The sequence below is a fragment of the Suncus etruscus genome, chromosome 15 (assembly GCF_024139225.1).
Source record: "Suncus etruscus isolate mSunEtr1 chromosome 15, mSunEtr1.pri.cur, whole genome shotgun sequence".
Lineage (NCBI taxonomy): Eukaryota > Metazoa > Chordata > Mammalia > Eulipotyphla > Soricidae > Suncus > Suncus etruscus.
Genome location: NC_064862.1, coordinates 32,273,822 through 32,291,484, shown reverse-complemented (window position 1 = coordinate 32,291,484; position 17,663 = coordinate 32,273,822). Strand labels below are relative to the sequence as shown.

General features: G+C 46.7%; 1 protein-coding gene across 2 annotated transcripts in view; it reads left to right on the top strand.

The window, feature by feature from the left end:
* OSBP2 (oxysterol binding protein 2) overlaps positions 1-17,663 on the top strand; it is a 150,740-nt gene that overhangs the window by 32,373 nt on the left and 100,704 nt on the right. For both annotated transcript variants that reach the window (XM_049788779.1, XM_049788778.1), the window contains exon 2: positions 3,583-3,791. In XM_049788779.1, the coding sequence (XP_049644736.1) occupies positions 3,583-3,791 (209 nt within the window). The remainder of the gene's footprint in view (positions 1-3,582; positions 3,792-17,663) is intronic.

Sequence of the window (17,663 nt, the reverse complement as noted above, 5' to 3'; positions counted from 1 at the left end):
AGGTTGGTGGTTCAAATCCCGGCATCCCATATGATCCCCTGAGCCTACCAGGAGCGATTACTGAGCACAGAGCCAGGAGTAACTCCTGAGCACTGCTGGGTGTGACCCCCCCCCAACAACAACAACAAAAAAAGTAACATCTACATGAAAGAAAAAAGAACAGAGTTAAATTATCATAGCAAGCCAATGCATTTATCTTTAATAGTTTCAAGGGATATTTAATACCAAACTTCATACCTGCCACTATGTAAATTCTTCCAATTTATTTATTTATTTTAGACTTTTATTTTGATTGATTAACTGATTGGTTTTTGGGCAACACCCAGTGGCACTCAAGGGTTACTCCTGACTCTGAACTCAGAAATCACCCTGGCAGGCTGGGGGATCATATGGGATGCCTGGAATGGAACCAGGTCCCTCCCAGGTCAGCCACATGCAAGGCAAACGCCCTACCACTGTGCTGTCTCTCCGGCCCCTCTTCCAAATAATTAAAAAAAATTGGATAATTAAATAAATTTCTTTAAGTCCTTTTATGGAAAGTAATTATCTTTCCATTTCAGTAAGGTTAAATTTAGATTTGGGTGTGGGAATATCTGGTAAAACATACCTGTTCTATTTTCCCATTTTAAATGTTCTTGTCACGTTTTCATACCTTCCCATTTCTTGTTTAATTTTTACCTGCTCTTTGTTCTTTTTACTGATATTTTTCTTTCGTCTTTGAGAAGTCTGAGCCCCTTTATATTAATTTCTTTTCATGTCTAATAAATCTATTGTACCTGAAGTGATTCATCTTCTCCTCCTTGCATTTTTGGCTTCTTTATTAGCATTTTCTTTTATGGGTTTTGAATTTTTCTTTTTAGACTTGCCTTAACCAGTTGGTTTCTCTCCCTCTTTAAGCTCACCCTTTTACTCTCCTTTGTTCAGTGAATTGACAACGGCCTCATCTCAGTCCCTGGAGAGGCCAGTCCAGAATTAGGCAGGCGGATATGGGCTTGGGACTATTCTTATTCTCGGTGGCACTGGGAATATCTCTCACCTAGTCATAGACCTGAGGGCAAGTTCAATTCAGATTCTTGGTTTGTTTAGTTTTGGATTTGGGGCCATATCCCTCGATATTTAGGAGTCAGTCCTGGCTTTGCATTTGGAATTCCTCTTGGAGGTGCTTAGGGGACTGTATGGGATGCTGAGGCCATACAGGATACCAAATATTGAATCACCTGCCCCAACACTGGCTCTGTGCAAAAAGTAATAGCAGCATAAGTGGGGTTTTTTTTTTTGCGGGGGGGCCCACACCCAGCGGTGCTCAGGGGTTACTCCTGGCTCTGCACTCATAAATCGCTCCTGGCAAGCTCTGGGGACTATATGGGATGCCAGGAATTGAACCCAAGTATATGCCATGTCAGCTGCGTGCAAGGCAAAAGCTCTGCCACTGTGCTATTGCTCTGGCCAGCTTAAGTGTTTTAAAGATTAATTTTGATTTAAAAAGTTGCAAAGAAGGAACAGAGAGTTCCCATATACTTTTTTTCAGAAATTCCTCTAATGCTAGCTTCTTCCTTCACTAAAGTATGATGATCAGACTAGGAAATCAACTTTGTTATGATACTGTGAATTAAACTTCAGACTCTTATTTGTATTTTAATTAATTTTATTTATTTTATTTTTTATGTATTTTATGTATGTATCTTAATTTTAAGTGTCTTTTTTCTCTACTTTATTATCTACTCCCAAATCTCACATTGCATTTAGTAATGAACTATTTCCATAATTACATCTAGTTTTATTGAAGGAAGATTCTCCCCTTCAAAAAATTTATTTATAAATAAATAAAAATTGATTTATCTTTTGATTTCTTTTTGATTTTTTTTTGTTTGTTTGTTGCTGTTGTTGTTGTTGTTTTTGGTTTTTGGGCCACACCCAGTGTTGCTCAGGGGTTACTCCTGGCTGTCTGCTAAGAAATAGCTCCTGGCAGGCACGGGGGACCATATGGGACACTGGGATTCGAACCAACTACCTTTGGTCCTGGATCGGCTGCTTGCAAGGCAAATGCCGCTGTGTTATCTCTCTGGGCCCAGATTTTGTTTTTGTTTTGAGGCCACATCCAACTGTGCTCGGGATTATTCCTGACGAATCACTCCTGGTGGAGCTGGAGAAAAAGATGGGGTGCCAGGAACTGAAACTGAGCATTGCAGGGCAATGCCCTTCCTGCTGCACTATTGCTATAAACTATACTTGTCTCATAATCTCCCCTCTGCCTAGAACAGTGTCACTCCCCCCCACCTTGGTGAACTAAGCTATGTGCTATTTTTGGTGACTTAACCCTACTTACACCTTAACAATTTCTAGACTAAGATGCTCTTTATCAGAATCAGCAAGTATCCCTCTATTAGGCTCAGCTCTGACAGTTTGTAAATGAGAATGAAAAACCTTCAAAGAGATGTCACCATCTAAGTGTTGGACCTGTCTTCATATAAACTATGACATCTTTATTTTATCTTTAAATTTTTTGAGGGGCGACCACAAACAGTGGCGCTTAAGGCTTACTTCTGGGCCTGTGCTCAGGGATCAGTCTTGGTGGACTCTGGGGGGGGGGGCATATAGAATGCTGGGGATCAAACCCGGATTAGCTTGTGCAAGACAAAGCACATTATCTTCTGTAGACTCTCCTGGGCCCTACACTATATCACCTCGAAAAAGTGTAATGAAGGGCTAGAGTTATAACACAGCAGGTAGGGCATTTGTCTTGCATGCGGCTGCTCCTCGCCATTCTATATGGTCCCGCAAGCCTGCTAGGAGTGGTTTCTGAATGCAGAGCTAGGAGTAATCCCTCAGTGCTGCTGCCTGTGGCCCAAAAACAACAACAATAACAACAAAAAGAGTGTAATGAAAGCAGAAGGGAATCAGGAAAAATAGCTGCCCTCAACTATTGAGTGTCAAATCATTTACTTTAGAACTGGTAGAAAAATTAAGAAAATGAGGGCTGTAGCAATAGCACAGCTGGTAGGGCATTTGCCTTATGCACAATATCCCATATGGTCTTCTGAGCCTGCCAGGAGTAACTTCTGAGTACAGAGCCAGGAGTAACCCTTATGTACCATGGGGTGTGGTTCCCCCCAAAAGCAAAAACAAAGCAAAACGAAACGAAAAGAATTAAGAAAAAGATAGAAAAAATGTTAGGGAAAATAAATGTACATTAATGGGCAGTGGAGTTGCCAGCTGGACTCCTGCCACTGATAGTGTGAAATGCTCACCAATAGCTTTTCCAGCCCCTCTGTGGAAAGAGATTTGATATATAATGGTAATAGGTGAGTTGCAGGGGTCAGGGAAAGCTTCTGAATTTCCTTTGAACATCTAAAGGAGTTGAGTAGATCCAATCATGATAATAGGATCCTTCTCTTCTTTCCCATTTCCTCTCCTCTCCCCTTTTCTCCCCTCCCCTCCATTCCTCTCCCTTACCTCCCTTCCCTTCTCTTTCCCTTCCCTATCTTCCCCCTACCTTATCTCCTCTCCCCTCCCCTTTTCTTTTCTCTCCTATCCCTTTTGGCTCTGGAAGCCTCACCTTATACCCTGTCTTTCTTCCTACAGAAATCAGGGGGAAATGGCCCACACCTGCCGTGGCACCATCATTCTGTCCGCTGCTCATTTTGAAACGGAGGATTCTTGTGGCATTATGCTGACCAGTGGAGCCAGGACCTACCACCTCAAGGCCAGCACAGAAGGAGAGCGGCAGCAGTGGATCACCAGCCTGAAGCTGGCCAAGGCCAAGGCTGTTCGCTTGATGAGCAGCCACTCAGGTAGGGAGCACTCAGCGTCGTGGGCCTGTGTGTCATGCCATGGTTCTGGAGAGGGGGGAATGAAAGCATTTGGGGGCAATGGTGGCCGGTCATCCCAATTAGTTCAAACCAGCCTGAAAACCCAGGCCTGCTTTTTCCCATCATCTCTGTGCATGCTCTGAGGCTCCAGGGAGTGAGGTCAGAACTGAACCCACACCAGCTCTCTCTATGCAACTCATTCATCCAGATCTTGGCATCTTGGTGTCCCTTCTGGCATTGGTTCCTACTCATCACAACCCCCCGAATCTCAGGCCCCTCAGTCATCCATCCAGGTTTGTGCCCTGGCTGTCTACTCTTGCATCTTTAGTTGTGCCATGACACCTGGACTCCTGCATCCTGGGTCCCCAACCCATCTCAGAGCCTGAGGCTCTGGCCCCCAAATTTGAAAGCCAGAGGCTGACCCTTTCTTTGCTGCCCTTTCAACAGTCTTTCTTTACCCTCTTACTTGGTTTAGCATGTTGTTTGTCCCTAGATTCCCCCATCTTTCATTTTTCTTTCTTTTTGGGCCAAACTTGGCATCGATCAGGAGTTATTCCTAGCTCTGCACTCAGGGATTATTCTTGTCAGTGCTTATGGGGCCAAATGGAATTTCAAGAATAGAACCTAGGTTGGCTACATGTCAGTCAAGTGCCCTACCTGCTGTGCTAGCTCTCCAGCCCTGCTCGCTCCCCTTAGAACAAAAAAATTCCTCTTGTCTAGCTTTCACATACTCTGCATATTTTCCTCTTTGGGGAACCCAGGAATCAGATAACCATGGACCTGACTACCAGCTGGTCACTTTTTTGGGGGGACCGACACCCGGTGATGCTCAGGGGCTACTCCTGGCAATGCACTCAGAAATCGCTCCTGGCTTGGGGGACAATATGGGACACCGGGGGATGAATCGCGGTCCATCCTTGGTTAGCACTTGCAAGGTAGACACCTTACCGCTAGCGCCACCACTCCAGCCCCCCAGCTGGTCACTTTGACAAAAAAAAATCTACTGAACTTTGAGCAAGAGCATCTTAGGGATTTTTTTGCCACACCCAGTGACAGTTAGGGGTTACTCCTGGCTCTGTGCTCAGAAATCGCTCCTGGCTTGGGGACCATATGGGACGTCAGGGGATTGAACTGTGGTCCGTCCTAGGCTAGCACGGGCAAGGCAGATGCTTTATGGCTTGCGCCACCGCTCCGGCCCTTGATTTACTTTTAGTAAGGGTAATCATGGGGAAAAAGTTTGCAGACACTTTATAAATGATATTTTTATATTTATATTACAGTCATATTATATTTATAAAATATTTTATGCTTTGTATTTATAGCTTATATTATATACAACATATAAAATATTGTATTTTATATACTTTATACACCATGCCTGCTGTACTAAATAGTTCGACCCCAGATTGTGTACCTGCAATTCAAATATAACCAGATGCCCTTATCCTGGGGGAGCTTAACACTGCAGGCAGGACTCTGCTCTTGCTAATCGAACACAGGGAGGCGCTAGAGGACAGCAATTCACTGTCCGCTCTTCAATGCACATCTAAGGAATGCAGCCGGTTGTAACCCACTTGTTCAGTTCTTGTGAAAAAAATCATTTTTTTTTTTTCATCTTTAACCTCCAGAGATGTTGGGGGAACATGGAAGGAACATAATCCAGACCTGGCCACTTCTTTCGATGCCTTCCTTCCAGAGGGAATTAACTTAGAGCCCTACTATCTGCACTCCATGCTGGCCTGCCTCCACTTTATGTCACAGCTGTACTCTGATGTCATAGTCCTGGACTCGGAATGATCCTAGGCAGCCCCAATTCTGCCCAGACAGCAGTCAGGCTAGCCTTCGAGCAGGGAGGAGGAGAGGGTGGGTGGCTGGAGGCCCTCGGGTCTGGCCCTAGTTAACATCTGGGCAAACTGCCATCCGGCCAGCTCCAGCATGAACCTCTTCTAGAAGGTAGGATTCCGAGGGCTTTTCTGCTATCTCAGGCTGTCATGCAGCTGAGAGACCTCTGTGAGCAACTTCTGGAGAGTCACTCTCATCTGAGCACTGCCTCATATATTCCCCAAGCAAAAACAAACAAAAAGTTCCTGGAAAGTTCTGGGCCTTTGCATCAAATGCAAGCAGCCTGGAGCAGTGTGGTCTCTTTGCCACCTCTTCCTAAAATGTGGGCTTGCTTCTGTGTGTGGGGATATTGGGGATATTGCTTGGAAAATGGGAGTTCCGAGCTGTGACTGCTTTGGTGCTCACCTCTGTCCTCATTCCCCATGAGGCTGTTGGATACCGGTGTTTTCCTTCCTGAAAAGGAGAAATCGCGTCTCTTATCTTTTCCTTTTATTTTTCTTTTTATTATTAATTAATTAGTTTATTTTTGGGTTAGGGCCATGCCCGGTGGTGCTCAAGAGTTACTCCTGGTGGGCTCAGGAACATTATGAGATGTTGAGTATTGAACTTGGGCCAGCCACGTGCAAGGCAAATGATTTACCACTGTACTATCTCTCCAGCCCCTTCTTTCCCCCTCATTAGAAAAATGAAAGTGTTCCCTTCCTTCTGATTCCTAGTTCCCTTGTTCTGTTATTGTTTGGGGTGACTAGAGAGTTACACATGCTTGGTTGTGGCCTGTGAATTCTGGGTTGGATGCTTGCTGAGAGTTACACATTGGCTTGTGGCTCTGGGGATCTCAAACAGTAGTGTTGCTGTGATCATGTTGGGCACATGAAGGATGGTGCCTGGAATCCAGCTTAAGGTCTTATACTTGCACAATCCCCTGAAGAAGGTTCTAGAAGCCCATCCTTTTAGCTGGGCAGAAGGTGCAATGCAGACCTTATGAACCTATGATGTTAGGTAGCTGTTCACTGGCATGGATTAAAAAACAATACAGGAAAAATCTGAATCATATCTCTCCCTTGGGTCCCTTGGAGTGCGAGTATAGCAAAGTTCTGATAGGAGGACCACCAGAATTCTGCTCTGATGGTCAGATAGCACCCAGAAGCCCCTTTTTTCAGTCGTACCCTCATGTAGAGCTCATGCTTGCCCTCCTGGCCCTTGTGTCGAAGGACATCATCTACTCAGACCCACCCCCTCCCCCCCAGTTCTGCTTGTCCCCACTGAGCTGTCCATCACCATCATGGAATGGATGATTAATTTCATTTTACTCCCACATATTTTATGTGCTGGATTGAGAGAGAACAAGGGGCCAGGGAGGGTGTTCAGGTGCATGTATGTCCAACTTCCTGGCTCCATTCAACGGGTGTAGGTTCAACTTTATAGAAGACTGTATATTTGGAGAACTGTACCCTGCACTCAACAGATATTTCATGGGAAGGAGTGGCTCTGGGTAGGAGAAGGTCACTGGTCATTGATGCTGAGAGAGAGAGTGACCTTGATTGCCCACCTGGCTTCTGCTTCTATTGTGGCTCATGAGTCAGCATTGATGAGACCCAAGCAAGCAGCCATAGTCCAGGATGGAGGCATTGAAGGTGGGAAGGCCCTCTTTCTCCAGGCTGGAAATTCAGGCTTCCCAGAGAGTTAAAAGCCTTTGAACAACAACAACAAAACCCACCCTCCGACACCTCCTTTATTATTATTATTATTATTACTAATAATAATATTTGGGGTGGGGCTTGGGGCTACTCCTGGCGATAGTAATCTGGCTAAATGGTTCAATACTCAGGCCAAGCCAGATAGTGCTGTAAAGGCCCTGCAGTGTGGGGCCAATAAATTGGCCTCTTCAGCAGTGTTGGGGTAACACCAGGGCCACACCTGGCCATGCTCAGGGGCTTCCCAGGACCTATATGGAGAAGCTAGGGATTGAAGTTGGTGCCTTGCACCTGCAAGGCATGTACTCCTGACTGCTGGATAAGTCCTTGGCCCACTGTGCCTGTTGGGAGCAGAAGTCAGTTTCCGGCTCTGAGCACCTTGAATGGGGCCACGTAGAGGGTGGAGCCCCTTTTGGACTCTACCGTCCAAGCTCTGGTCTGGGTGGGAGAATGGCCAATTCCTTGCCCTTAGCTCTTAAGCTTGTAGACTGGAAGAGTGACTGTATCCAAAGCCCCAAATTGGGTGTATCAGTCTATCTTCCCATCTTCTCTATTTTGAATCTCATATCTGGGCCATCAGACCCAGGTTAGAAATGAGTATATGTGCAGAGCTAGCTCATATGGTTGGGGTGCATGCCTGGGTCAACTCTCAGCAAAGCATGGTCTCCTGAGCACCAAAGGGGGTTATTCTGGTGGTCCCTAGCCCTGCTGGTCCCAAGCAACATGCTATCACCAAGTCTTAGTGTTGATCTGCCAGATCTGTGCTGCCTGGTTGAGTATCTCGGGAACAACACCCAGAGATGGTTTTGGCTATAACCAAAACCAAACAAAAAAATTTTTTTGGTCTTTGGGCCACACCCAGTGATACTCAGGGGTTACTCCCAACTATGTGCTCAGAAATCGCTCTTGGCTTGGGGGACCATATGGGATGCTGGGGATCGAACTGCGGTCTGGTCTGTCCTAGGTCAGCCACATACAAGGAAACGTCATACCACTGCACCACTGCTTTGGCCCTTGTATGTTTGTTTTGGGGCCACATCTGGTGGTTGGTACTCAGAGCTTTCTCCTGGCTCTATGTTTAGGGGTTACCCCGGCAGTGCTCCGGGAATTCTATGATGTTGTGGAGGTAAGGCAAGCACACTAACCCCAGTACTATCTCTCCACAATGGGTTAAAAAAAAAGTCATCCCTTGGGCTTTGTTGTATCTTTGAGTCTATTGTCTGACCTTCAGTTTTGTTGTTGGGGTTTTTATTTTGGTGGGGGAAGGGTGGTAGCTGTACTATTGCTCCAGCCCCTAAGTCTTTCTTAGCATACCGATATACTATTTAAAAAGTTAAGAGTACCTTGGAGAGTGAAATAAGTCAGAGGGAGAGAGAAAAACGCAGAATGGTCTCACTCATCTATGGATTTTAAGAAAAATGGAAGACATACTTGCAATAATAATTTTCAGACACAAAAGAGAAAAGAGCTGGAAGTTCCAGCTCACCTCAGGAAGCTCACCACAAAGAGTGATGAGTTTAGAGAAATAACTACATTTTGAACTGTCCTAATAATGAGAATGTATGAGGGAAATGGAAAGCCTGTTTAGAGTACAGGCGGGGGTCGAGTGGGGAGGAGGGAGATTTGGGACATTGGTGATGGGAATGTTGCACTGGTGATGGGTGGTGTTCTTTACATGACTGAAACCCAAACACAATCATGTATGTAATCAAGGTGTTTAAATTAAAAAAAAAAAAAAGAGTACCTTGGAGTGAGATAATCCAGAGAGATAATACAGCAGGTAAGGCACTTACTGGTCGTACACACAGCCAACCCAGGTTTGATTCCTGGTGCCATATATGTCTCTGAGCACAGAGACAGGAGTAAAAACCCTGAGTACTACTGGGCATGGCTTCCAAATATCAACAATAACAAAACTTAAGAATCTGGTACTTCGGGGCCAGAGAGATAGCATGGAAGTAAGGCGTTTGTTTGCCTTTCATGCAGAAGGTCATTGGTTCGAATTCCGGCGTCCCATATGGTTCCCTGTGCCTGCCGGGAGCAATTTCTGAGCATGGAGCCAGGAGTAACCCCTGAGCACTGCCGGGTGTGACCCAAAAAACCACAAAAAAAAAAAATCTGGTACTTCGGGGCCAGAGAGATGGCATGGAGATTGTTTGCCTTGCCTGCAGAAGGACAGTGGTTTGAATCCTATATAGTCCCCCGAGCCTGCCAAGAGCAATTTCTGAGTGCAGAGCCAGAAGGGATCCCTGGAGCACAGCTGGGTGCGACCCCCCCACCAAAAAAGGAATCTGGTACTTCTCTGATGTCTTAGAAAATGTTTAGGAAGTAGAAAAGGGAATTTGGGGGTTAGAAAGGGGACACATATGTGATTTTGGTTTGAGGGCTGAAGTTGAAAGGCATTACCAGATTCAGAATCTGAAGGAAACAAAGCAGAAATTGATAGTAAGACTGGCCTTGCTCAATAATAAGGGGCTTGGTGTGAAACAGGAGGGAACATAAGACATCTGAAAGCAGGGGGTTCTGCAAGGTGAAAAGTAGCACGAAAGTAGGGGTCAAGTGCCACTTGAGAGGAACTTGGCAAAGGGCTGGTGTTTGGGTCTGTGGGAAGTGATGACAAGTTGTATTTAGATGTGTTCCTGTGACCCATGCAGATGGCATTAGCCCCCCCCCCCCCATGCCCAGGGCCCCATTTAGATCAGTGCTGGCTGAGAAGCTCAGTGGAAATGGGTCATTGCAAGCATGACTGAATGTGCAGAAATCTAAGAGATCATGCAGAAAAATGGTGTGGAACCGTTACAGGGATGGTTTTGAACATGCCTCTGCTCAGTGGCCTCTCCCTCTCTGCTGGCCAGCTGAACCCTGGAGCCAGACCCAAAATGGCCCTCTTATTTCAGCAGATCCACAGATGTCTTCAGTGGTAGGTCAGAGTCAAACAAAACACCTATACTTGATATGCTTTTACCTTTTTAGGGGGCCACACTTGGCAATACTCAAGGCACACTCCTGGCTCTGCAGTCAGGAATAGCTCTGGCAGTGCTCAGGGGACCATATTAGATGCCAGGAATGGCACCCTGTTTGTCCGATTACAGATCAAGGCAAAAACACTACCCGCGGTTCTATTGCTCTGGTTCCATTCGAGTAATCAGTGGGATTTCCTCATTGGTTCCTTGGGTGATCAGGGATTCATAGCCCTTTCTTGATTTACCCTGTCCAGCTTTGAAAAGCTTCTGGGTTGTTGCTGTTCTGATGTTAATGCACAGAAGGCTCTGAGGGTCTAGTGTTCCCGAGTCGGTCAGAGGTTCAATCATTTCCTGTCCTCAGTTCACTGTCCATTATTTTCCCAGCTCAGAGGACTGAGGCAGCTCCCTTGATTTTTCGGCACTATCTCGACCTTTGATTTGGAAAGACATTGTTTATTGTTTTTAGGGGGTTAATGTGTGTGTGTGTGTGTCCATGGGGTGCTCCCAGTAAGTGTTGGAGGGTTTTTCTCAGTGGTGTCAGGAATCTAACCCAAAACTTGCACTCAGCTTACTGAGCTGAGTTTCTCAGAACCCTGGAGATGTTCTTTGATGGGTTCTGTGAGGGATTCTGGTTTGTCTCCACCCCCAGGCAGATACTGCATCTTGGATGCTTGTGGGTTTGTGAAATGATATGTGGGGTCTGGGCTTTGTTCTGAATCACTGTGGCTTGAGGCAAGATCTTCACCATCACTCAACCTCACTTCTTTTATTTTGTTTTGTTTTGCTTTTTGGGCCACACCCTGTGACACTCAGGGGTTACTCCCAGCTATGCGCTCAGAAATTGCTCCTGGCTCAGGGGACTATGTGGGACGCCAGGGGATCCAACCCTGGTCAGTCCTGGGTCAGTATGTATAAGGCAAATGCCCTACCACTCGCACCACCACTCTGGCCCCTCAACCTCACGCAGCCAAAGGAAGGAACTGCGTTGAATGAATGGGTGAATAACAGTGATGGCAGTAAAATCAAAGTAGCCAGACCACTGGATGTGAGTAGGGTATAGTCAGCACTTCCACACCCTGGCTGGCTGGCCCAGTGTGAGCTGACAGTAGAAGTACCTGTGAGGGTATCTCCAGGATGGAGATAGTGATTTTGGTTTGAGGGCTGAAGTTGAAAGGCAATATCAGATTCAGAATCTGAAGAAAACAAAGCCACTGGAAATGCTTTTCAGAGAGGACCTGCTTTTTCATTTTTTGAGAAAAGGATGATTTTATCAGGGTACTCTGCTGAGGGCCAACAGGTAGTAAGAATAAAGTCACCTCATATGGGGCCTTAGCAATAGTACAGCAGGTAGCATGTTTTCCTTGCAAGTAGTCAACCTGTATTTGATCTTCTAAACCCCATATGGTCCCTGGAGCCAGCCAGGAGAATTTCTGAGTGCAGAGCCAGGAGTAAGCTCTGTGTACTGACTGGTGTGTCCCAACTCCAACCTCCACAGTCTTATATAAAAGCAAGTTAGATTTTAGAGGTGAGATACAGAGTCCTGGGGGCAGATATATCACCTGGCAGCTGCCCCTCTGCCCTCCAATGCTGCTTCTCTCACCTTATGACCATTCCCTCCACAGCCTGGATCCTCTCCCTCTGCATACTGGCTTCTCAGTTCTTCTGGTTCTTCTCTGACTTTGGTGGGTGATCATGCCAGGTGCTTCGTGGGAAAGAAACTCTCGCACAGTGCTCAGCTTTGACCCAACAGGTCACCCAGGAAGACCTGGTCTCCATGTGTCTGATGAAAGAACACACAGTTCTAGCCCATCCTCTGGCTGCTTCTGGGATGTGGCCTTGCTGAAGGGTATTTCCATGTGCCCTGCAGCCACGTCCCAGGCCAGGGAGTAGGAGGGAGAGGAAGAGCTGCCAGCATCTGTGTGCCCTCAGCTGAGCAGTTCTGTGCTTGAGGGATTTAGGCACAGCTCTGAAGGGAGGCCAGTCCAGCAGACAGTACAACTCCCACACATTATGGAAAAGGCACCTAGGGGGACATGCAATTTCTCAGGGGCAGAAGCAAAAGGCATGACCTTAATCTGAGTGGTGTTTGAAAGATTTGCATACAAGACACCAGAACTTTATGAAGCTATAGTATTTATTTAACTGCTTTTGAGGTGTTTGAAAGATAGTACAGGGATAGAGTATATGCCTTGCATACAGCCCCGTTTCTATCCTTGGTGCCATATATGGTCCCCTGGGCACCACCAAGAGTGAATCTTGAGCACAGAGCTGGGAATAAGCATTGAGCACCGCAGGATTTGGCCCCAAAATAGATAAATCAAAGGTAGCTCTGGCTCTTTGGAAGATTTATGTCTTGATCTCATGCTGTTCTCCACAGGCTCCCATGTATGCCATCATCCTATGCTGTCCGGCCCTTTAATTCCAGGCAGGTCTCTCTCTAGATCTGTCTCTCGAGATCTAAGTTAGTCGCTGATATTCTGTAGCCTGTTGCTGGGCCTTGAAAGGCCTGTGGTCCAGCGGGTCCTTATCCCTTTGACTTTCTTTGGCTTTCTGGCTGCGTGTGTGTGTGTGTTAGAATCTGTTTTCTTTTTTCTTTCTCTCTTTTTTTTTTGTTTTTGATTTTCTTTTTTTCTGGGCCACACTCAGCAGTGCTCAGGGCTAACTCCTAACTTTGTGCTCAGGAATCACTCCTGGCCTTCTCAGGGACCATATGGGGTGCTGTTGGTTTACGACTTGTTTCACCTTAAACAAAACTGGCTTCTGACTTCTTCCCTGCTCCTTTTATATGTCAGAGATTCAATAGACTAGTTCTAGAGGCCTTTTGTCTTTGCTTTCCCCCACCCCCACCCAGTGCATCATAGAAACACACGTGTTCTCTCTCTCTCTCTCTCTCTCTCTCTCTCTCTCTCTCTCTCTCTCTCTCTCACACACACACACACACACACACACACACACACACCCCAAGTTGAAAGCTCTCCAACCACATATGTTTTACCCTCGCAAGCTTGGCCTGGTTTTTTTTCTGTGTTGACCCCTGCTCCAGACTTGTTTTTCCCAGGGTTGGATTATGCTATGTGGAGCCCTGAACCTGGGTCAGCTGTGAGCAAGGCAAGTGCCTTACCAGCTGTACCATTGCTCTGGCCCATTTTTTTCCCGATTGCCCCCTAGTCCCAACCCCCCTTTTTTATTTTTGATAATACCTAGCTTTGCTCAGCAGTTATTCCTTGCTCTGCACTCAAGAACCTGACCTTGGATGTATACTGGCTTCTCTCTACTGTTAGATGCTATCCAAGAGCCACCTTACCCCGGGTCCTCTTTTCCCTGCTACAACCCAATAGCCCAAGGCTGGGCCCCGCCACAGCTCTCAGGCCACTCCAGCTCTTTGGTGTGTTTAGTGCTGTGGACTTGTACATTGCAGTCTGGGTGAGCACAGGGAAGAGTGAGGTTCTGCTAAAGGAAGCCACAAGCCCAGAGAGCCATGTCAGGTGGCATGTCGGCTGCCTCTGAGCAGCCCTGACATGAGCAAGTAGTTTCTGCAGATGCAGCCACTTGTCTTGTGTGGTGAAGCCAAGACTACCAGCACGGGCACTGCAGGTGGGAACTGGATGGGCAAGATGGCTGCGTGATTTCTTCTCCTGCTGACCCCCACCCTCGGCATAGCTTTAGAAAACAGTGGGAAGGCCTACAGAGATAGCACAGTGGGTAAGATGTTCCTTTCACAAAGTGGACCCAGCTGTGATCACTGTCACTGCTTGATATCCCTTAAGCACCACCAGGAGTGATCCCTGAGTGCAGTGCCTGAGCCCTACTGGGTGTGGTCCCAAATTCCATCCCCTTGCCAAAAACTAAAAGGACACATTAGGAAATACAGTTGCTCAGAGTGGAAGCTCTCCCTTTCGGAATCGAATCACGAGAGTTTCATTTTTATAGCCCCCTACAGGCCCAGGTTGAGCTGCTATTCCAGAGAGAGACCCTCTGCCTCTGCCCCAGGTTAGCTTCTGGGACTTGTGTTGCTGTGGCTATTTCTGGGGTTTCATTGTGCCCTTCTAGCCAGAGAGGATGCTCTGGAGTGCGGCAATTCCTGGGGGTGTATGTAACTCCCCAACTTCTCCTTCACCCAAGGGTGTCTTCTCTTGCCTTTTCCTCACTGGGCTCAGGTTCCCTTCTGTGAAAGGAGAACCCAGATAGTAGCAGATGTGATTCCTGCACTGTGGAGGTGCTGTGCTGGGTATGGCTGAGGTTGAGGGTGAGTGAGCATTTCTCTCTAGGCTCCCCTAAAGTGGGTGCTCTCCAGTCTTTCCAGAGCACTGCACCCCATAGCTGTGTGCTTCCTTCCAGGGCACGGACCTGTTCAATGTCTGATGTGTCCTGGGTCTGCAATCTTACTCATTCTACAATAAATAGCAGCATTTGTTGGGTGAATGAAGGAAGATAGGGAGGGAGGTGGGGAGGTTGAATAAAAGCATGACTTGATATTTGAGTGACTGTGACTTTAGCCAGACCCAAATGGGTCCTTTAGTCAATGGCCTCTGGCTGCCAAACATCCAGGCTGTAGAGATCACTTGTTTCAGGCTGGAGAGAGACAGCATGTAGCATCCTTGCCTTGCATGTGCCAACCCAGATTTGATTCCCTGGCATCCAGTATAGTCCCCTGGAGTGATCCTTGAGGGTAGAGCCAGGAATAAGCTCTGAGCACTACCTAGTGTGGCCCAAACCTCCATCCACAAGGAAACAAACAAAATTTTGTGTGAGAGCTGGAGTGATAGCGCAGCAGTAGGGCATTTGCCTTGCACTTGACCGACCTGGGACAGACCAGACTAGATTCCTGGCATCCCATATGGTCCCCTGAGCTGGCCAGGAGTGATTTCTGAGCGCAGAGTCAGGAGTATCCCTTGAGTTCCGCTGGATGTGCCCCCCAAAAACTTTGAGTATGTATTTGGAATGGGGTCCACTAGAAGCCTTATTTTGGAGAACAGGTTCTTTGGGGGCGGCTCAGCAGTAGCCCTTTAGGAATGGAGAGATAGTACAGAGGTTAAGGCACTTGCTTTGCATGAAGCCAATTATGGTTCAATCAGGCACCACATGTTTCCTCCAGCTGGGAGTGGCCAAGAACTGACAGATGTGACCCCAAATAAACTCCCAAGTAAAAAGACCTACTGCCTAGAATTGAGAATGCCAGGCTGGAGGGCAGTGGGTGGTGATGAGGTTATTTATAAATAATCCAAGGGCATTGGAACATTGGTAATCTCTTCTTTATTTCCTGGGAAATAATCGCCTGCAGGGATCACTGGGTCAAGTACATGCTTCTCATTGTGATATTGTTGCTGAAAAGTGGCCTCCATTTGATACTTCTCTTAGCAGAATATGCATCGCTGGGTTCAGAGAAGTGTCACCCCAGAAATATTCACACATCCATTCTTTGCCTTCACTCATGGGACAGTACCACTAAACTCTTCCACTTTTGCAGAAATACCCAGTCACACTGGGTTCCCTGCCTCCTGGGGGTGATTGTGTCTCTTAGTTGTTGATTATAACTACAGTGGGGATAAAAGGGCTACATAACCTGCTGTCCTGGCAGCCCTAGAAGGCAGAAAAGAGGCACCCTTGGCTCTAGGCTGTTTGGCAGACAGACAGGTTCATCTGCCTGGAAACTGGGGCAGGGTGGAAGGAAATAGACACTCTGTCTATTGGAGGAAAGGCAGGAATAGGAAACTGGCGAGAAAATCCTCCTCCGCTCTCCAGCTCAATTCTCTATGCTATTAAAATCATAAGAGTGACATTTAAGGAAATTCAAAAGGAGGAATGAAAACCTTGTCATGATCCCATCATTGTGTCAGCAACACAAACCCATGATCTGTGGAAACTGTAGCCGTCATTACAGGGTACTTCATTCTCTTCTGTAGCTTCACGATTCTGGAACATTCTGTAATCTTGATTTATTTTTTTAGCAGTGGGGAAAGGGTTTTTGGTTCATACCCATTAGTGGTCAGGGCTTATTTCTGGCTCTATGCTCAGAGATCACTGCTGGCATTATTGTGGGGACTGTGGGCAGTGCTGGGGATTGAACCTACTTAGCTGCATGCGAGGCAAGTGCCATACCTGCCGTGCTATCTGACCCCCGGATTGCTATGTTTATGGTTCCTTTGTCTTTTTTGAAAGCCTGGGCCTAGTTTACTCACCCACTGTCCTTTGGTTGGATACTTGAGCAGCTTCTTCTTATGGCTTTTTATAAACAGAATCAATTTCTTTTTTTTTTTGTTTGTTTGTTTTTTTTTTGTTTTTCGGGCCACACCCGTTAGATGCTCAGGGGTTACTCCTGGCTACGCGCTCAGAAATTGCCCCTGGCTTGGGGGGACCATATGGGACACCGGGGTATCGAACCGTGGTCCTTTCCTTGGCTAGCACTTGCAAGGCAGACACCTTACCTCTAGCGCCACCTCGCCGGCCCCATCAATTTCTTTTTTTTTTTTTTTTTTTTTTTTGGTTTTTGGGCCACACCCAGCGGTGCTCAGGGGTCACTCCTGGCTGTCTGCTCAGAAATAGCTCCTGGCAGGCACGGGGGACCATATGGGACACCGGGATTCGAACCAACCACCTTTGGTCCTGGATCGGCTACTTGCAAAGCAAACGCCGCTGTGCTATCTCTCCAGGCCCCAGAATCAATTTCAGTCTTCATTCTCTTCTACAATCCTGGAAAAAAATTGTATTGTGAAGAGGAGGCAGATAGGACCGTGACTTGATCCCACTGTTCTCTCACGTAGTTCTTTTTTTGGTTTGTTTTGGAGCCACACCCAGTGCGTTATCTGGGATTACTCCTGGTTTTGCACCTAGAAATCACTCCTGGCAGGCTCAGGGAACTATATGGGATGCTGAGGATCAAACACCTTCCCTGTTGTGCTATCACTCCAGCCCTCAGTTATTTTCACAGATGTGATTGTTGGACTCCCAATAGGGCACTAGGTTCTAAAATGTTAAGTTGACACTACATATGTATTATTCAGAAATCACCATTTATGTATGGGGGTTGCATAAGAAAAAGTTTTTTCTGGAAACCTTTCTTCTCACAGTACATAAAATCAGCCCAACAAAAATTCAATGTAATGGTTTCACTGAGCATTGCTGGGGGTGGCTCAAAAAACACATAAATAGGGGGCTGGAGTGATAACAGAGCAGTAGGATATTTGCCTTGCATGCAGCCAACCCCAGTGGAACCCAGGTTCAATTCCAGGCATCCCATATGGTCCCCCCAGCCTGCCAGGAGCGATTTCTGAGTGCAGAGCCAGGAGAAACCACTGAAGGCCACCAGGCTCAAAAACAATAAAAACATTTAAAAAATAAATAAAATTTAAATTAAA